General features: G+C 42.3%; 1 protein-coding gene across 1 annotated transcript in view; it reads right to left on the bottom strand.

The window, feature by feature from the left end:
* The window catches only part of SPAG16 (sperm associated antigen 16), a 374208-nt gene that overhangs the window by 104726 nt on the left and 247031 nt on the right, over positions 1–22451 (bottom strand). Inside the window, exon 14 of the mRNA XM_064718863.1 lies at positions 17645–17710. Coding sequence (XP_064574933.1) covers positions 17645–17710 — 66 coding nt within the window. The remainder of the gene's footprint in view (positions 1–17644; positions 17711–22451) is intronic.

Here is a 22451-nt window from a genome sequence, read left to right on the forward strand (position 1 = left end):
CTTGAATTCTGACACCAGTGTCCCCTAAGAACAGGCCTTGTGGTTCTTTTCTTCCCACACAGCCACAGGATTGGCCTTTTAGCCCTGATTTTAACATTTTCCATGTGAAGGGTAAGATGAGGGCAGAACAGACACTCCTTCCCTGCTGTGTGTTCCGCAGACAGGCTTAGGGACAACTCCCCATCCACTTCAGGGCTGCATTGGATGATCCTTCTGGGTCCCTTCCAGCTCAGAATATTCTGTGATTCTGTGAGAAACTCCCCTCTTTCAATGAGCCAGAAGCATGCAGGGATTATGCAAGGAAAGAGAGCAGGACCATGTGTCCCATGCCTCTGTTCAATATTAACTAAAACCAAAACAAATAAACAAACAAACAAGACCCCCACAAACAAACAAAAACCCCAAACAAAAAGCTCCAAACAAACAAAAAACACCCTATCCCGCCCTCAAAAAAACCAAAACAACCCACCCTACCCACAAAAAACAAAAAAACCCCAAACCTCTACCTTACAAAGAGTTTTTTGATTATGTAGCATATAAATAAATGCAAAAATCTAAGAAGGCAATGTAAAGGATGCCAAACTATAACTTTGTTTAGCTAATTGCTCCCACTAGAAGAGAAAGAGCTGCCCAGCTATCCATGCAGAAACATTTACTTTTCATTTGAACCTTCTAAATAAAGATTCAAATCCCTAAGGCAGCTCAGCTGGTGTGCACTCACACTTATCAATGTCTCTTACAATTTACGTAAATATAAGAACATATTAAAGAATATTGTTTAGAAGGGGAATCATTATGGTATGGAAGTAAAAATCAGCTGAAACAGAGGTCAGATACTGCAGCCATGATTTAAAAAAAATAAAATATTTTTTACATCTTCCACATAAATAGTACCTGCAATAAAGTGTGTGGTGTTTTCTAGCAAATAGAGGACTTAAGATCTTAAAATATCCATCAGCTTCTCAACTAGAAACTAATGGCTTGCAAAACACTACCCTAGTGTAAGTAAAATGAAATCTTTAGGTTCATTTGGAAGAGATCCAAATGTCAAAACTCCATTCTGGCTTGTTACAGGGACTAATGCAGACTTAACACCAAGAAACAAAATAATCATTGCTTGGAGAATTCAGCAGCCAGGCTCTCAGCACCTGCTGTTTTGCAAAAAAATAGCAGTAACCACAACTATACCCCACCCAACACAGTGCCATGAGCATCATGGCTCTTTGAACTGTCTGAATGAATTCCCCTTCATTTCATCTGGATCCTTCCAGCAAATTCAGCCTGTACAAAGGATGAGGGCAAGCAGGCTGGCTGGGAAACAAACAACAAAAAACTCCAAAATGCAACAACTACACTCCAAACTGTTGTATGGCTTGAACTGGATCTCAGGAAAGCAAATTCTGTGGGGAAAAAACCCCATCATTGTGGATATGAGACTTGAAGAGTCATCAAACTCAGTCCCTTCCTCTTACAAGCAGTGTTTTCATACATTTGCTGTGTTACAAGTGCTAAATTCCACATCAGCAGCAATTCCCCATCCACCTGATGCTGCAGATCCAAAGCAGCCCATGAGTATAACAGGAGTGTAACAGTGCTTGTTCACATGCAACCTGTGTCTTTTATGATAAATAAAAGTGGGGTTTTGCAGCAAAATTCCCTTCTTGCCTGTCCTGATGCATTTCAGTTACTGTGTTATCCACATTCCACTTGGACACTATTTTCTTGGACTATAAATAATTAGCCCTTCCTTCTCTCCTTCCCACCCTTCTCAATAGCATTGAGCCTGGATTAATTATGCATGTACCCACTGCTGATGTTTATAAAGCAACTCCTGCCAAACTGATCACCAGTTTTGGAATGATCTCACATTCAGAGGGGCTAGAGATGCACAACTCAGCTGATCAGAGGTGTTACACAGGAATATCTACAGAGTGGGATGTCTCCTTTCCTTAGGTCATCACCCATCACTCCAGTAAAGGGAAGAGGAAATGATTATGTGTGTACAAAGATCCCTCCATTCCCCAGCATAAATTTTTGACCTCTGGACCACCTCTTCACACTTCACCAGCCTCTCATTTCCACCTTCTTCTGCAAAGATGATATCCATCTCTATCAATGGCCCACTTTGGAAATCACCAGTATCCTTTACACCTGCTATTTCATATCCTTTAATACGATTGTGACATAAACTGCATTTTACTCTGGTTTTTTTTCTTATCCAGAGAGACATTTTGACAAAAAATTACTTTGGGAGTGTGTGTGTGAGTAGCAGTTTTGGTTTGGTTTAGAAATGTGTGCCTTCCCACTTGCTTTGTATGTGTGCAATAAATGAGTTCAATAAATGCTGCTTAATTACAGCTTCGGTAGCTCAGCAGCTCTGACCCAGATCAATGGGCAGCCCACCTGGGTGAGACTGCCCATAATCCACTCAGCGTAGTTACAGGAGACACTCCAGTGGCTGCTCTGTGACTCCTCCTTGTGCCAGCCACAGTTGCACCCATGGATTTTCAATATGACATTTCTCCTGTAAGTAACAGCACTGAGAATGTGGCCCTGGAACTGATATTATGCAAACATTGATCAGAGACAGTCCCTGCTGCAAAGTGACTGAGAATGGAGAGCTGACTTTGACCTTCTCACTGGCCCTGATGTGAGCATTGTTACTAGTGGCATAATTATGAGGAAAACACTCTAATTTACTTATATTACAGGTTTTCCCTTCTAGTCATTAATTTTGCTACAGTAGCTGGCTTATCACAAGAGAAGAGCCATTCCCCCCTTTCTCACAATGCTGCCATCCCATTCTCTGCCATGTTTACTTTGCTCCATTGCTACTACAGACCCCTTGGGCAAACAAAGCTCCTCTCTGGCAGGGATTTACACAGTCCAGCTGTTTGTAGGTGCCAGATGCACTGCACTGCCCTCACTCATTCTGGGCTCTCTTGGGAGCCTCTCTCAGGGCCTGCTGTTAATAGGACTGTGGGTTCAGTCCCTGCATGGGGCTACTCACTGAAGAGCTGGACTCAATGATCCTTGGGGGTCCCTTCCAACTCAGACTATTCCGTGATTCTGGGATCTGTGGCCACACCAGAAAGGATGAACCCCCTGATCCCTGAATAGCAGCAGTGCTGGAGAAACCTACCCTGGGATCATCCCACTGTGCTGTGTGCTGGGTGACTGAGACAAGATGCTCCTGCTCCAAAGGGTTCACACACAGTCTCAGTGGCAAAGATAACTATTTCTTGCTGTCACAAGGCTGCAGACATTTTAACAATTTCTTCCCAGAGGCCTGGAATAAACAAAGTGTGTGTGAAATGTAACAGCCAGCAGTGTGTATTTGGCCTGATTTCTGTGATTAGACAGCACACCTCATCAGGAAACAGAAGCAAGAAAACAGACTTCTGGTGGCAACATATCAATGTACACAAACAGGTATTTGATCAGCCTTGACACACTCTGCCCACAGACTTATTACTAAATGCATTAATTATCCCCGATCCCGAGGCAGCTGTTCACTGAGAACATCACATAATGATTTTGTTAGTGAGCTGGCTATTACACTTCAGCACTCCTTTTCTCTATTCCACACCTTGTCCAAATCAACTGAGCTGGAGATGGGGGATAACAACTTTTCAATAGGAAGAAATAAACCAGGACTGTAACCAAGCTGAAAAATTATTTGGAGTTATACACCATTCAAAGAAAAAGAAAAGGATAAGTCATATGTTAAATGAACTCATTTCCATCTGGCCATGGGCCATTTTCAGAAGCTTTTAAGGCAGAATCACTTTAAATTCTCCTGCGAGCTTTTGGCTTTTTCATCCCTGCTACAGTTATTATTTTAGTCATTCATGGAAGAACCCCCTGCCTTGCTCATGGTTTTCTTCTTGTTGTTTCTTGCCATACTAAAGTCTTTTTTATGATGTATTTTGGATGCTGTATTTTACTGAACAGCATGGTAGACTATCAGGGCTTGACTGATTTCCTACATGTAAAAGGAGAAGACAATGAGTTCCAAGGAGAAGAAGTGCAAGAGCAGATTCCCCTTGTTCTGATTTCCATTCACACTACATTTGCTGCTGCTCAGCCCAGCTGCATTAGCTCCTTTAATCAGAGAGCAGGTAGAATGATTCTATAAAACTGGTCAGACTTGCTGCCTAGTCTATAGAATCAAGCTGGTACTGTTCCGTGTGTGCACGCTGGAGTAATTAAAGAATTTATACAAGGATTCAATTAGTTTGCATTCACACACTGGCTCTGTTCCAGGCTCCACTTAAAGGACTTTGCAAGTCCTTTAATTGCCTTCACAGTTACATCCTCCACTCTTTACCTTCCTGCCAACTCAATGAACATCTTTATATTCCAGAATACCTCCCATTAAAATGGACATGCTCAGCTCCATATACATCACAATCCCAATCTCAACTGACACTTGCAACAAACCAAATAATTGTTACATCAGGAATGAAAAGATTTATTTAGTTTCCATGAAGTTTTTAAAAAAGCAACTTCCTTCTTCCCTTTTCTTACAAAATGCATTTTCCCCTTCTGAATATTAATGATTAGCAATGGGATTAATCACCAGGTACACTTTAGGTAAATATTCCCTGAAAACTGCTGTTTCACACCCCTGAGAAGGATAAAAATCTGCATAATTATGTCTCTTGCTTATGAACACATCTCTGGATTTATTGCTGAAAGATCAATAATACATGAAGCACATCAGGCTGCTTTATCTCATTTAGACTGCAGCGGCCTCCTCCCAGGAGCATCCTCTTTAAATTGAAGGCAGGTCAGTAGTTGTTCCATCACCTTTTGCCCATATTTTTAAAAAGGCAAAACAGCGGCTCAACAGCAACTCATTTCACTATGACAAGTCCACTGCTTTGCAGTGCTTTGTTTCCAGGACAGATGCAGCTGGATGAGCTGTGTTTTAAGGGACTCCTGCAATGACTTTGACATTTTCATCAACCCCAGTGGCAACAGATCTATGGCAGGCCCCTTCCCGGCCAGAGAGAAGCTTGATAATTACTGCCCCTTTCCATTACTCCTGGGGATCTCTTGAGCTCGGCCATGAGTTGAGTTCCTTACTGGTCCTGCCAGCCTTGTTCCCAGTCTCTGAACCCAGCAAAAGCAGTTTTGTTCTGTGTGCACAATCTGGTGGGAGCTCCTTGCCATGAAGTGCCAGTAGGCAAGGTGGCCACATGAGGAACAGCTGCCTCAAAAGGAAAGGCTCCAATAATCTGCATTTCTAAGGCTCCCTGTGGGTCACATCCTAAATCATTTAACTGTACCCCCATTTCATACACCTTCAAGGGAATGTTTTTAAGAGAAGGAGTCATTACCTCCCACATTTACAGCATGAGCACATCAGAAGCTGAGGAGAGTTATTACCTTGTGGCAATGCATAAACTAAATACTCTCCATAAAAATAATGAGAAACACAGGCAATGGATCCAGAGCCCTGTCCCTGTGCCACCCCATCCCACTGTGGAGCAAGGGCAGAGGGATCCCAAGAGAATCCAGGCAGAGGTGGGTGAATCTGCTGTAGTGGTTACAAGGAAAAAGATTTTAATGTCCAATTAATCCAAATGAATTATGTAAAATATGATAAAGATGGAGGAAAAAATGTAGATGCAGTCCATTATTAGACTAATGACTAATCAATCACCACCCATTTTTGAAATATCATGCTTAAAACATCACAGTTTCAAACGAAAATAGCATCTTTTTAGAAAGCCATGGAATTACCTAGCCTGGCAAAAGTACAGAGCTACACTGATTACACTTTCAAAGTGTGGTGGTGCATTTTTAACAATTATGAGCATCCAGAGTGGGGGAAAACAGTGATCAAGGGTTTTTAACAGGCACTGTCAGGATTTTCCCATCTGCTTTTTTCCTATCTTCGGCCTTTCATAGTTTTGAGTTCTGCATTGTGATCAAAGTTGCAGAGGATCAATTATATTTCAAATCAACTGAAAACCCAGAGCTCATGAAACTGGGGTTTTCACTCCCAGTGACTTTTTTTACAGCTTTGAATAGCCAGGAACTGGTGAGACACCAGCTCTTGTGGGGGTAAGGAGAATCCAAGATATTGATGCAAAACCAATAATCTCAAAGCTTCACTGTTGGTTCCTACAGAAGAATCCTCCAACTTAGCAGTTGTCAATGAACAACTCCTAATTTTGCACTAAGTAGAACCAGTAGAAGCTGACCCAAGAAAGTAGCCATTGCTGCTTCCAGAGCTTATGTGATGCCTCAGGTTTTAGCTTTTATATTTTGCAGATTCTGTACTGTTTTAGTGTGTACTTCTGAGCTTCACAGTAGGGGATGGTGAGATCTCTTCACAGAGTTGGGAGACCAAAGAATTCCTTCTCTAGCTGGGGACCAAGGACAAATTATGCAAATTTCAGAGCATAAACAATGGTGCAGTGAAGAGAGAAAAACAAGCAGGATGGGACTTCATAAGCTAAAGCTGTAATTGGTCAATTAACTCCAATATGCAAATGGAGCAGAACTTATAAAAGTGAGAGACTCCACGACTGGTTGTCCATTTTGTGACCATTTTGGTTCATCTTGGGTGCAGCCCTGGCTGGGCTCTTGTGCTGCCCAGGGTGGATCCATTGAGGCCTTTTAATAAAGGGATTATTAAATGGATCCCTGCTTTATTCTTTAACTCTGGCCTCTGCTCTATGTCAGCCTTTCTAGGCATCATATGGAGACTCAGAACACCCCTTGTGTCCTCCAAAGGAGGAGCTCCACTAAAAGCAATCCATGGCAATGGCAGAACTTTGCTGCAGCAGAATTTCCAGTTCTACTGACTTTCAAAAACAACCATGGATCACGGGTCTCTAGTTTGTGTACATGCACTCTGCAGGCTTTTCCCTTGCTGTGTGAAACCTGGGGAATCTCTCCTCCCTTTGTCACATCAAGTAGCAGGAAGTGCCTGGTGGTGTGTTTGAGGAGCACAACACATGCTAGGATTGCAGAAACCCTTTGCATAAATTTACATAAGAAACCACTGCACTCCCTGCAGAGTTACTGCTCACAGTAGTTGACATTGCACTTGAAACAGTGCTGCAAAGGGAGCAACAGCTTTTGCAGGGAGGTTTAAAATAATCAGTTTTGTTTTTCCCTTTCTAACCATCAAAGAAGGGTCTGAATGCTGGGAGATGTGCAGTGAGAGGAGATGAATGATAATTGCCATTACTGGCTTTTCTCTGCATTTTTGAGAGATACCATGACTAAAGTAAAGTTAGGTGCCATCATTACCTGATTAGCCACTCCTGAGAGCAACAAGCATAAAAATTCCTGAGCTACACCATGTTTGTGCACAAGGACTTTTTTGGCATTCAGTTCCAAATGTGAAAAACTGGGTACTATTCACTGTAGTAATGTTAAAACACAGATATAATACATATTTTATAGAATTCATAAATTAGAGGCAAGAGATCTATTGCTGAAATGCAAAATTGTTCATTTTATAATGCAGAAGATCTAAGTCACTGAAAAAAATGAATGTCAGTAAAGTACATGTGAGTTTTTTAAAGAGAAACCACCAAAGAACACATAAAATCATGGAATCCTTTAGGCTGAAATAAACCTCTAAGATCATTGAGTCCAACATAATATTTGGCTCCTTATCTTGTCTTTGGGTATTTAGTAAGGGTAACTAAAAGCATAAAAAAAATTAGAAATGTATTCACACAAGCTTACCCAATTCTGAACTCAAATAAATGTATGAATCTCTCTCACAGTTTAAATGTATTTCAGGTGAAAGAATGATCAGTTCAACAAATCTCATCCCATTATTTTGAGAACAACTTCACAAAAAACCAGCTAAATATCTATGGTGGGCTGACACTGCTGTGTCCCAGCTGTCCCTCAAACCCACTCTATGATTCCCTGCCTCAGCTAGACAGGACAGAGAGAAACAGAACAAAAGTTTTGTGGGTTGGATTAAAGACAGGGTGATATCACTCACCAAGCACTATTATAGACAAAACAGACTTGACTGGGGAAAGGAATAATTTAATTTATGTAGGAGACTGGAGGAATGGTTAACAGGCTCAAAACAACCAGGTGGGAAGTGGGGTGGAAACAGGATGAACTCTGTCTCTTTTTTTCCTTCTTAAGATATACTGTAAACCTGACTGAAAAATTCCAGTCAATGCCTTCTTACCTGCCTTCTTGTGTTGGGTAAATTGAAGTTCCTGAAGTGCCTTACTCAGTCTGGATGTTGTTTTACATTTTGCCAAGTACCTTATTCTACCTCAATGTTCTAAAGTTTGCAAGTCAAAGTTTGTTATTGAACCACCTGAGAATTTAGTTGTTTCTCCCATTCACTGCCCAGATTAAATTAAACCACCCTCTCCTGAGCCCACTGAGTGGGACAGGACATTCCATCCTCATGGACCTCACTGTCCCCACAGCCCCCAAAGCCCTCACGGTCCCCATTGTTCCAACAGCTCCCACAGCCCCCAAAGCCCTCATGGCCCTCGTTGCTCAAACAGCCCCCCACAGCCTTCACTGCCCCCACAGCCCTCACAGTCGCCATTGCTCAAACACCCCCACAGCCTTCACTGCCCCCCAGCCCTCACAGCCCCCACAGCCTTCACTGTCCCCACAGACCTCACAGTCGCCATTGCTCAAACGGCCCCCACAGCCCTCATGGTCCCCCATTGCTCAAACAGCCCCCACAGCCTTCACTGCCCTCACAGCCCCCACAGCCTTCACTGCCCCCACAGCCCTCACAGCCCCCACAGTCGCCATTGCTCAAACAGCCCCCACAGCCTTCACTGCCCCCCAGCCCTCACAGTCGCCATTGCTCAAACCGCACCCACAGCCCTCATCGTCCCCCATTGCTCTAAGAGCCCCCACAGCCTTCACTGCCCTCCCAGCCCTCACAGCCCCCATAGCCCTCATGGTCCCCACTGCTCTAACAGCACCCACAGCCTTCATTGCCCCCACAGCCCCCAAAGCACCATTGCTCTCACTGCCCCCACAGACCCCGCAGCCCCCAAAGCCCCCACAGTCTCCATTGCTCTCATTGCCCCCAGTGACCCCACAGCCCCCACATGCCTTCACTCCCACCCTTCCTGGTCCCCATTGCTCTAACAGCCCCCACAGCCTCCACTGCCCCCACAGACCCCACAGCCCTCAAAGCCCTCACAGTCCCCAAAACTCTAACAGCCCCCTCAGCCTTCATGGCCCCTACAGACCCCACATGTCTGACAGCCCTCACAGCCCCCACACTCATGACAACCCTCAGAGCCCTCACAGAGCCCACAGCCCTTACAGCTCTCAAAGCCCTCCCAACCCTCAGAGCCACCACAGCCCCTCACAGCCCTCACTAACCTGAGAGTTCTCATAGAGCCCACAGACCTCTGCAGGAGACCAGAGAAATGGCTGACTGGCTCAAAACCACCAGGATGGCCACTGCTCCTTCCCCCTGTCTTCTTGAGTCTTAGTCAACCTCTGGGTCACACTGAAATGGTGGTGGCTAACCTATGGCCTGTCCCAAATGGCAGCGACTGAGCCATGGCCTGCCCCAAAATGGCGGCCGCTGATCCAGAGCCTGCTGAGGGCTCTGACAAGGCCATGACTGAGCCATGGGCTGCCCTGAAATGGTGCAGCTGATCCCGAGCCTGCTGAGGGCTCTGACATGGCCATGACTGAGCCACGGGCTGCCCTGAAATGGTGCAGCTGATCCAGAGCCTGCTGAGGGCTCTGAAATGGCCATGCCTGAGCCATGGGCTGCCCTGAAATGGCGGCCACTTATCCAGAGCCTGCTGCAGGCTCTGACACAGCTATGTCTGAGCCATGGGCTGCCCTGAAATGGTGCTGTCTGCATGGCAAACCTTGCCCTTCAAACCCAACACAGCACCAAAACAATATGCATTCCTAGCCCTGACGGACTTCAACTGTGCGTTCTCAATTATTTTCAGATTAAATCAATCTGATATTCAAGTACTTTCTAACAGTGATATTTATTCAACCACAGATTAATTGCATTATCATAACAGAGAAGCTTTTCCAAAGTAGGTCCTACTTTCATGCTTGGATAAATTCCTTTTAAATCCAGCTTGATATTCTGCAAAGCCACATTCTTTGCACCACAGATCCAGCACTGTTCTAGGCACCCTGCTTCCCTTTGGCCATGATATGAAAAGTGCTAAATATATTCTTACCAAATACAAACCTCTGGTGTAAACTAATCCCATTTTTCTACCTTACCTTTAGCTTAAGCCATTTTGAAGACAGTTTTGCACAAACCTGGTTGGAACAGCTGTTCCTTGTCCATAACCAATGCAAATACAATAGCACCTATATCAAGAGGTGGCTCTGCCTCACAACTCCCAGTCCAGGCAGTGACAGCAACAGCAGAGCAGGTAAAAGTGTCACAATTTGTCAAAAACGTGACTGTCACATGACAGAGTCACAGGGTAGAAGGTGGGGATGCTGTGCTGCCTTCTCATGTGTTTTAGAACATAATCTCCCATGAAATGCCACAAAGAGAGGCAGGTTGGACCATACTGCATATGGGAAGTTGAATTTTGAAGAACCCAGGTGAATCTTTGCATTCTGATTTTGTTTGTTTTGCAAAAAGACGGGTTTAAGAAACAGCTGGTAAAAAATGAATTATGCAGGGGTCTGGACCCATGGTGTACATCTGCCACAGGAAAGGCTGGCGTGCTGGGCCAGGAGATGCAATTTAGAAAAAATCCTTATTCCTTAGGATACACAAATTAATTCTTCTCCTCTAAGAAAGAAGGGCAAAGTTTTCCACAGTGCTTGTGGTTCTGCATGCTAAACAGTACTTGCTTCATGTACTGTATACACAGAGGGTCACATTCACTGCAGAACACAGAAACAAGCAAACAAAATCACATTAAAGGAGATAATCTCTGTTTCATTTAGTTAGCAGCAAACAGACATAACAGTATGTTTATATTTGTAAATATAAAGTCTGAAAACATAAAAGAAAATACTCTATAGTCAATTATTATCGGTTTCTGCTGAGGATCTTTCAAGGGCCAATCTGACCTAGAATATACAATTCTTTGAAGAATTTTTTAAAGTCTTTAAAGTTACTCAAACCCAAGTTATGTCAAAGCCATCTAAACATGATGCCACACTTTTTCTTCCCTGTACAGGGCTGTACAGAGCCGTCTGAATCCAAATGTCAGCGCATTACCCCAAATTTTTATCATGAAGTGTTGAGGCAAAGCTTCATCATGTGCAAATATTTACACAAGAGCAAAATCTGATTAAAAGCTTCAATTAGAAAAGCTCAATATTTAAGTATTTCATTTACCGCTGGCTCAAAACAAATGAATGAGACAGCGTGATGGCAGACACCTGCCTTGCTTCCTATCCCACATTCCTCATCAACACAATCATCATGTGGATTTCTTCCCAATATCCAGTCTAACCCTACCCTCTGTCAATTTGAAGCCATTCCCCCTTGTCCTGTCACTCCAAGCCTCTGTCTCTCTCCATCTTTCTTGTAGGCTCCCTTCAGGCACTGAATTTCTCGATGGGTAATGAATTAATTTCTTGACTGGTTTGAGGTACTCTCCTAGAGCCAGCCATGAAGAAGAGCAAAAGAAGATCTTCTAAAATCTAAGCTTCCCCACAGTTGTTTGGGTGAATTTTACAAGATAGTTTGGGCTTTACTGTGAGTCCCTGCATGGTGACATCAAAGAGCAGCAGAAGGTGTGAATTAAAAATCAACTCTGAGCTAAATCATAGATCGAATCACAGAATATCCTGGCTTGGAAGGGACCCACAAGGCTCATCAAAGTCCAACCCCTGGCCTGCACAGGACAGCCCCAAATCCCACCCTGTGCCTGAGAGCATTGACCAAACCAAAGGGGGATGCAAACCCTGAGCATGGAGGAGAGAGGTCCTGTGGCAGAATGAGCTCATCTCACATCTCATAATGCAAAGGCTTGAAACAAAAGAAGGCAGATTTTCTTGAACTGTGATTATTTTTAGAGTTAGTAAACTTGACAGGATTGAGTTTAGAATCTTCAAACAGGTTTATGTTTATTTATATATAATGTATTTATATATGTTAGAGAGAATAGAAAAAACAGGTAATGCCATGTTTTCAAAGGCAACTTGTGCCTTGATGAAGCAAGCTGCTAGGCTAAGAGATTTCAGAATTATTTTTTTTCCCTAGAAAAAATTATAACTGGGATTTTGATCCAAAAACAACCCAGGAAGACAAAACAAGCAGAGAGTGGAGGAACTGCATTTTGTGTGATTTAGGAGTGCAGAGGCAAACTCCAGCAGCAGCCAGTGCATTTACTGACACTGAAGGTTTGTTTCTCAGTGCCCATCAGCTGCTGCACGTGGCTTTTGTCTGCCCTTGGCTTATCGAGGTGTGTGACACCTATTACTGAGTTTTTCTTTGCAAATCATCTCTGATGAGAAACCTGAAATGGTGATGGGAAACTGAATGACACAAACAAGATGTGACATTTCAAAATCAGTCCTGGGTTTGTGGGTTTTTTAATCCCACTGAAGGGCCTTGGCTCTGAGACTGTCTCTTTTCTCAAGGACACAGGGACAGAGTTGCTCAGAAGAGCTACTCCCTTCCATACCAATGCATCCTGAATTTCCTTGGTCTTTAGCAGTTAAATAAGTCCCTACAGTTTCCTCACAGTAAGATCCAGAGAAATATTTTTACTTCTAGGCTATCTCATAGACATATTTACCCAGATTTCTACATTAGGAGTTATCAGAGTTGGAAAGCAAAAATATTCAAACTGATCAAAATAAAGATGGACCTCTCTTCTCTTCTCTTCTCTTCTCTTCTCTTCTCTTCTCTTCTCTTCTCTTCTCTTCTCTTCTCTTCTCTTCTCTTCTCTTCTCTTCTCTTCTCTTCTCTTCTCTTCTCTTCTCTTCTTCTCTTTCTTCTCTCTCCTTCTCTTTCCTTCTCTTCTCTTCTCTTCTTCTCTTCTCTTCTCTTCTCTTCTCTTCTCTTCTCTTCTCTTCTCTTCTCTTCTCTTCTCTTCTCTTCTCTTCTCTTCTCTTCTCTTCTCTTCTCTTCTCTTCTCTTCTCTTCTCTTCTCTTCTCTCCCGTCCCGTCCCGTCCCGTCCCATCCCATCCCATTCCAAAGTTTTCTACCCCATTCTACTCAAGTGGCCTCAGAACATGTCTGGTCTGCACAAAATGTGTAAAGCAGGCCCAGTGCTAACTGCAGGCTCTGTGGGTAACACAGAGAGGATGGCCAAGGGAAGGGAGCACTCCAGCAAACTTACTTCCAAAATTAGGGAATAACATGACTATGTCAGATAATGTATGTAGAAGTGAATTCCAGAACAATTTTCAGAGTGACTCCCTAATATCAGAAAGAGCTGCTTGCCACCAAATGAAATGGGGGGTGTTTTGACACAGATTTTGTTCCTTGCCATGACAGAGAAATGGAATAGATTTGCTTTCACTTCTAAGAGTGTTTGATAGCCTGAAAATGGTTAACTAATGATAATAAAAATCTGTACTTAAAATGTAATTCAGTTCTGCAATTATATTTCTTATGCATGGAGACAGAAATAAACTAGAGGTAGAACCTATTAGCCCTTTTGCATGTATAATTGAACATGTTTGATATTACTGGGTAACCTTTGTAAGCAACTGGTTTTGAGTTTATGCAAAGAGGTGAACACTTTGAATGCATAAATAACAACAGGACCAGAGAGGTTTTTGATTTTGTATTCTGTTCTTTTCTTGTTTGTGTCTGTTAGATTCAGTCAGACATCCCTGGCTTTATCTGGCTATCCATAGAAACATCTGAGAGATCTGACTTTTGCATCATTTGGGTGCAGTAATGAATAAGAACTGACATCAAATATCAATATTATTGGCCCAGCTAAATGGTAGCTGACATCCAACTGGACTGCTGAGGAGGTAAACAAAATTGAAAATTTTTTTTTGTTTAAAAACTGTCTGACATTATTTGCCCTTCAGTAAATCAATGGAGGAATGACCTAGATGCTGTTTGCATTTTGGCCTGGGGAGGTAAAATTGGACAGTTATTCTCAAGCATATTTTTTATACTCTTTTAGGTTTTCCTAATATTACCTGTAATTCTAAAAATACTTTTTTTTTTTGTTTTAGGGAAACTTGGTAACCACTGTAATGATTCCTAAACCTGCTGATATGACACAAACACAGCATGGCATACTTCTATTTGGACACAAACACATATATATATACACACATGAGGGAGCAAACCTTGTTCTACTTTAAATTCATGACTCAACCAAGCATTTATAGTCTTTATACTTCATTAGCAGAGGTGATTTACCATTGTAAAGAAGGAACAGAGCTTACCTGAAATGCTGCTTGGGCCATATCCTAGCGCAAAATAAATATCTGAAACATTTTTCTCTACAAAGTTACTGTGTTCTGGAAACGTGGGACTAAAAGGGATAGTAACAGTAACTTTTAGGAGGAAAGGTACATTTTTCTATGTCCTCAATTCAAAAGCAGCTATGTGAATTTTGCTCAAAAGTTCCACAGACAGAGAATCAACTTGGACAAGTGCAGGATTTAAATGCTTCTGGAAGTGTTAAATGCTGACATAACCACAAGAGCAGAGGTTTGTGCAGGGCATGGTGACTCCTGTGTCCCAGCAAGGCAGGACCCAACAAATGGGCACATTCCAGGTGCCAAGCTGGCAGTTCTGTTCCATAGAGAACAGGCTAATTAGGGAATCTCAGCACTAATAAGAGTTCTGGCTGCAAACCTTGCCCACTTAACCAAAAAACTATTAACTGCAGTTTCAGAAGCATGGTGTAGTAAATAACTCTGATTTAATCAGTTTCACAGAGCTTAATGAGGATTTATTTAATTTGTATAAATGCATTATTCTCTTTTATCTTCTTCTTCACACAATACTCTTCCCCTTAATATTTGGACATACTGCCTGAATGCCTTTCTGATCTAACTAGAAAATTATTCCTTGTTCTTGTGCAATTAGAATTTAATAATTTTTTAACTTCTTTTTTGGCATCAAGCAGCCTGAGACAGGATTACCACAAGTCCACTGGAGTGATGTAGGAGCCCACTCAAGCTGACCTATGTCCAAGTAGAAAAAGGAGTGAATCCCTTGGGATCTCTCTCCAGCTCTGCACCCACAGAGTGTGACCATGCAGGCAACACTTCTGGCAAAGCATGGGATGTGCAGACCCCTGACATTAGGACATAAGAAAATATAACAACAACAACAAAAATCTAAGTAGGGTTTTTTCAGCAATCAGCCTTCAGTTTTGTCACTGTAGACCTCCTGGGCCAGGTACAAGCATTAGGTTGGACATTCTGAAAGTAATGTTGCACTTTGTCCAAACAGTCAATGATCAATGTCCAAAATCTTTTCCATGAAAGTATTGTTGATAATATGACTGTTTCTGCAAAAACATTTTTTCTCATAAAATACACATTTTAAAACAAAATACTCCACCCTAAGCAAACTGATTAAGGTGTATTGACACACAAAACACCTAAATCAGCTTGCTTAGGGTGGGGTATTTGAATTTTTTGACGAGCAAGCCCTAGAGGGTAAGAAAATAGTTGTCAAGTGCTGTATTTGGCTGAAATATAGCACTTGCTTTGCTAGCCAGATGTGAGGCAACTGTTACTTGTTCAACTCAGGGCCACTACTTAATTTTTCAGTAGCAGAATTAACTTTTACCATTGCAATCACAGCTTCTGGAGTTATATTCCTCACTGTGACCAATGCTGCACCAAGTATTTCCATTTTTACTAATTCAATCACTGAGAATGTCAACCATTGATTTCAATCTAGAGGTAATGCCAACTGTAATATTCCCTACCATAACTAAATGCTTATCTGAAAGGTTATCAACACGTGGTCTTTCAGCTTCCTGTTAATTATTATAGGTTTCATGAGGCCTTTTGTGAATTAACACCCACATTAAGGACAGTGCTGTGGTATCTCTATAGGATTTCCCTCATCATGCTTGCTCCTGTGTTGTAAGATGTGTCTATTCTACTTGCCATCTGTTAGAGGTGGGGCAGTTCTCTTAACTGGGCAGTTTTCTTTATCGCTTTCTTTATCTCTCAGATCTCTCCCTCCAGGAGATCTCTTCTGTCCATGGCCAGTGAGTGTCCCTGCATGGCTGATAAAATTCCATCATCCCATGGGGAGATGCTGTGCCCAGGGGAGGAGCCAAGCATTCCTACCTGGATACAATCTGAGGTTTGGAACAGCACAGCAGCCTTTGCCCACTGCATTCCCAGAGGAGCAGCTTTGTGCTGCCCTGCATTCCCAGAGGAGCAGCTTTGTGCTGCCCTGCATTCCCAGAGGAGCAGCTTTCTGCTCCCCTGCATTCCCAGAGGGAGCCCAGGCCCATCTCCAGCAGGCCTGGAGCTTCAGAAGAAACCCCCCCCTTTTGCAGGATCCCTGCTGCAGCAGAACCACAGCTGGCACTGCAGGAGGGCTGAGCCACCACCCTGACACACAGGGGGGCAGCTCCTGATCTGACTCTGGCAGTGCTGTCTTGTGTTACTGCATTTTTATTTCATTTTTTTATTCTCGTCCCTAATAAAGAACTGTTATTCCTACTCCCTTATCTTTGCCTGAGAGCCTCTTAATTTCAAAATCATAATAATTGGAGGGAAGGGGTTTACATTCTCTAATTCAGGGGAGGCTCCTGCCTTCCCTTAGCAGACACCTGGCTTTTCAAACTGAGACATCCTGTTAAACACTCTCTGTTTCCCACCTCTCAGTGTCTCAGAGGCAGGTTGTGCCTGTCAAATACAGATAGATGCACACAGCCAAGAAAGAATTAAGATGCCTTGGGAATTCCTATTCCCCTCCCTGACATCAGTTTATCCCATACCTTCTGCTGTGCCAGCCCCTGGGGTTTGCCCTACAAACACACAGGGCTGGCAGAGCAGTTGGCAAAGCAGCAGCTGACACTGAGCAAGAGGAGAATATTCAGGATCTCCAGCAGGAAAAATTAGTACCTTGCTCTGCCTGTAATGAAGGTGCCAGTGGGAGCACGGGAAGCTGGAACACCACAAAGTTATTTTTCAGGAAAGATGGTCTCTGAGAGAAAAGGCTGCAGATACCAACACATGCCTCAGCACTTCCACATCAGCTTTAAAGAGCAGTGTGGCCAGGAGAGCTGCAGCAATCATACATCACAAATGTGTGGGTCAGAGTATTTCATACGGCCTCTTAGAGCCATTCGGAAGAAATTCCTCCCTTTTCAAAGTTATCAGTCTTTCAGACAGCAATCTGTCACCAATCCCAGTCAAAAAGGTTCTTTTCAGACAACAACTATAAATTAACCAGCCAGGGGGAAAAGCCCAACAAAAAAAAAAAAATTAAACGAAGTAATCAATGATCCCAAGAGAGGAGAATGGCTTATGCATCATCCACTGATCCAAGGAGGAAGGAGGGAGCAGCAAGGAGGGGGCAGCTCTATTCTAACAGGCACTGGGGCTCTGCTCTGGCTGGCAGGTGGGACCACTCTGAGCCACCACTGATTCTGAATGCAGCCCCAGAGGTCTCTGTGTCATCAAGAAGCAGGACAGTGTGGGCCAGAGCAAGGAACATGATGGTTAAAGGGAAGAAGACAGAGGAAATTTGCATGCAGAACTTACCTTCCTGTTGAATGTAGCGTGATTACAGGGATGCACGTGACCCTGGAATGTGTAAACACGGAGACCCTGGGAAAGAAACAAACATTTAAATCAGTTACTGCAATGTAAGTTATTCTACAGCCCTGATGTAAACAGAAAGACCTTGTTTACATCAGGACACACTGTGATACAAAGCCAGCTCCTGGTTGCTAGAACAGGAACATGTTTTGCACCATTACTAAGGATGTATCACCTCACCTCCCATGGCAGCCAGCAGCAAAGGTGCATTCAAATATCCCCAGGTAAAGCCATGTCCTGGCTGGAGGGCTGCAGTTAGAAGGTGGAATTGCTCCTGCCAAAACACTCAGGCACTGAGTCACTACATGCTTCTTGGTATTCCACACACACCAACTAAGGCTTCCTTAAGGAATCACAGGCATGAAATCAAAATTAATTATCTTTTCTAATCTCCCACATTAGGCCATAGGTGACCTACATAGTGCAGTAACATATGTCAGATGTCATCACTGATATCTGGCTTGTTCTCCCAGTACAGGAGCGACCCAACCACAGTTATCTCCTGCTAAAAACCCTGGACTCTTCAGGATGGCAAGACAGAGGTATTGAAAAGAGATGTCCTTCTCTGTTTTCATAGAAACCACTGGCTTCATGGGTTAAAAAATACTTCCTGTTAAAAGTGAAGCCCAGCTTGGAGCACTGCAATTATATGCTGAAGAACAGATTTTCCTCTAAGAAAAGCATTTTATTAACCTGCAATTGAAAGACAGTTTGTTGCATTTTTCTGGAGAGTTCAAAAAACCCAAACACAAGATATAAAATTCCACTACTCATCCTGGTCTTGAATAAATCTCACAGGAGCAGGGGTAACATAGGTTAATCATATGTCTGTCATGCTTTTGGAGTTTATATCATCAACTTAATCCCATTTTATTTCCCTGATAAAAAAAAAAAAAAAAATCAATCCTGCTCTGACATAAGAAATTTGAATTCTCTTTTTTGCTGATAAAACCTCCCACATTTTATCATCAGCATGTCTAGCAGCATATTCTCACTGTTTGCAACAAGCCCTTTCAGAAAGCAGTTAATGAGCTTTGACCACAAAGTAATTCTGGAGGGACACTCCCCAATAATGCTCTGTGGTTCATATTATATCTCTGAGCCACTTAGGAGAACTCAGCCCAACCAAGCAGCAGTTGAAGGGGATTACATTGTTGTTGTAAATATCTCAGGGGTTAAGAGCAAAGAGGGGAAGGAGCTATTGACGCTGAAGAGCACTGTTGATGCAGGAACATATGGGAATTCATTATCTGCAGATAAATTCCAGTGGAAAATTAGAAGACAGTTCTTGAACAGAGAGATAAAAAAACTTACTCCACTCCAAGTAGAGGGGATAAAAAAATCTCATTACTATAAGAAGCTGCTTGAAAAGCCTGGAAATAAATGACCTTCTCCTGTATGTGATCTTTTACCTGGACTTGGAGACCAAGGAGGCTCTTTCCAGTCTCGCTCATATGGCATTAGAATACAAATCTCTGATAAAGCCCAGCATTTAATGCTGCACAGATCTCCTTTTGTTTAAAAAAATGCCACCCAAAGGAGGGAGCATGCTACTTTGGCAAGTGCCATTTTGTATCTCATTGTATTTTTCATTTACGTCTCTGTGTTCAAGTAGTTTCTGTCCAAGGCCACATGGCTATTGTGATCATACTAGGAAATTGGTCTTCCCATAAAAGGATTGCAAGGCAACAAGAGAAAAAGGCTCTGAACTATTAAAAGCTCTGTATTTAAAGAGCACGCCATCCACCTTGAGCATAAAAAGGTTACCAGAGCACAGTTCTTGAGTCCTCCATGGTTTTCAACAGAGTTACAAGGGGAAAGAAAGTAGGAAAACCTACTCCAAAACCCCAGCATATTTATAAGTTAAATATTAGATATAGGCTGGATATCAGGAAGAGATTCTTCCCCCAGAGGATGTGTGGCACTGAACAGGCTCCCCAGAGAATGGGCACAGCCCCACGGCTGCCAGACAGGGTGGGATTGTTGGGGTGTCTGTGCAGGACCAGAAGCTGGATTGATGATCCCAGTGGATCCCTTCCAGCCCAGCAGATTCTGTGATTTCTAAGTAATAAAACATGAACCAATAAATGCTGATACAAGGAAAATTTTAATAATTACAAATTCACTGCTGGAATAGAAATGCGATTACACAAAATTCCCTAAGACTGACAGGCAACTTAATTTGATAAACATAACAGGATAGGAGACAAAGATAACCAAACACACATAAGCAGTCTAGTGAGAAAAAAATGTCAAGGACATGAGATGTGTCTTGTGGCCCAGCAGCACTATCGATTGCACCCAGCCCATGGTAACAAACCAAGTGTTGGTGCATGTTTTGCATGTAAAAAGTAGCCCTTGTAAAATAACTGCTGCTGCTCAGCAGGGTGTAGTATTTACCCTCAGACACTCTCAAATACCAATACACACACAGCAACCTTTCCACAAACACAGAAAAAGCATGCTGTCACAAACCAGTAGGAAAAAAGAAAACCACACGGATGCTGCACAAAATGGATGTGAACTTTCAGCTTTCCCTCCTTAAGTCAATTCAGTACAAGCCCTCAGAAAAGGATTTTAATAAAAGTAATAATAATGATAATAAAAGTGAGACAAAGGCAATGGTTCTGCAAAGTGTTTCTCAATACTATCAAAACTTAATTTCCAAAGTGCCACTTTATTTTTATTCAGTGCACAGCTCAGGTTTTCTTTACCAACACTGGGAAATCTGAGTTTTGCAAACATAAAAACAAATCTGGAAAGCTACTACTTGGCTGTAATACCAAATAGTAATAGATATTCTGTGGACCAGAATTCAAGTTAGCACTGAGCTTTCAGCAGCAAGAGCTCAGCAGCAGGTTAATGAAATCCCTTTTGCACATGCATTCTGCTTTTCAGGCTTTAATTATAAAATAAGCCACTATAGCACCACCAGTGCTTCATGCAGTGTGGAACTGAACAGGGTTCAGTTGCAACCCGGGTCCATCTGCCATTTCAATGAGTTTCTTTAAGGCTCAAATTGAGCAAGAACAAACATTTGGGACTTCACAAGGAAAAGAGCAGGGAAAAAGAAGGAGATTGACATTAGGACAGTTCTTAGTTAGGGGAAAATTATGGTCCTTTGCTGCAACCTGAAGGTCTCACTGACCATCACCCCTTACAGAAGGAACAATCACAAACAGAGCAACAAAACAGCAGAGCAGAACTCTGAAACTGGAAAAAGGCCCATTTCCCCCACCTTGGTCTGGACCAAGGGTCTATCCAGTCTCATTGCATTGGACATGCCAGCAGCATAAACCATGGAAAAAATATTATTATTGTCAACTGAGTCTTGACTGAAACATTAATGGAGGAAGTTCCATTCCCTCCTTGAGCTATTGTCAGTTACATTAATAACCATCCAGTCTTCCTCTGCAGGAAATACATTGACAACAGCATCATTCAAAGAAAACAAAATATGAAGTGCTCTCCATTGTTGAGATTTTGGAGGTTTTTACTTATTATTCCCACATGCACACACACATATAATTTTCCAGTCTGAAATCCAGAAATTAACATTAGAATCAGTGGTTAGAAACACTCTGGCATTATGCTGTGGAGCCTACTGAACACAGGCATTAATTGCCTGCCTTGGACTGGAGCTACCTAAAAGACTCCTGAGAGAGAAAACATTCCTTTGTTAGAATGAAATCTGGTATTGTGGAAAAGCAGCCTGATCTTTGGAGCCAGGGATCTGTGAGCAGTAATCCTGCTGCAAAAGTAGTTAAACAAGGTTTCTAAATTCAAATTATTTTTTTGTTCTTACTTTCAAAGGATAAAAGCCCAAGATTTGGGAATCAATAGTAAAATTCTGCTGTAAATCCTCCCTATTGTGTATCCACATAGATATAGGAATACCAGGGTAAGACAAGACAGACTAGAGACAATCATAATTAATTTGCTTCTTTGCATTGCAATAATTAAGTTCCACCTTTAACTATGTAACACAGCAGCTGAATCTTCCTATACTTGTCTTAATTACCATTTCAACAGCAACAAACTAAAACTCCCAAACTTAACAAGCCATAATGCATGCACCTCTGGAGAAAACAGCCAAAACCAGTAGGGTGTCATTTGAAAGCTATTAATGTTTCTCAAAGTCTGCTCTTTTGGTTTTCTTTCTGGATTTTGAATGCTTTGCTGTACATGAACATCTGACATGAATAAACTCACTGTGCAGGTCCAGAATCAAGATAACAAATGCATTAGATCAAGCTGGGTGTAATATCCTAGTCACAATAGGTAATTATCTTTATGAGTTTGATATGAATTTTTAGATAACAACATTTGAGGATGAGATTTATCTAAACAGTGTTCAGATAGGAGATTTATTTGTAATTTCTTGGTTCATTTAGAAATTAACTCAAAGAAATAATGTTCATTCAGAAGGACTAAACTGAGAAAAGTGTTCAAACCATGAAGCACTCAGCTGTGGAAATGTTCACCTCATTCTCTTTATTAAAAACAAACAAAACTTCCCATAAGTTCCTCATGAAAGGTTTAATTGTGTTTGGGGGAAAATTAAAGTTCTGAGCTTACATAGGTAGAATTTTTCCAGTAAATCAAATATTGTAATGCTTTGGAAGCTCCCTTGGCTGGACCTGAACTTTTCCTAAAGCAGGAATGTTCAGTGTACTGTGATTTCTGGCTAACGACTCACTTGGAAGTTCTAACTCTCCTCCTTCCTTGTTGGATCTGGACAGGAGTTTCC

This window comes from Zonotrichia leucophrys, chromosome 7, assembly GCF_028769735.1.
Source record: "Zonotrichia leucophrys gambelii isolate GWCS_2022_RI chromosome 7, RI_Zleu_2.0, whole genome shotgun sequence".
NCBI lineage: Eukaryota > Metazoa > Chordata > Aves > Passeriformes > Passerellidae > Zonotrichia > Zonotrichia leucophrys.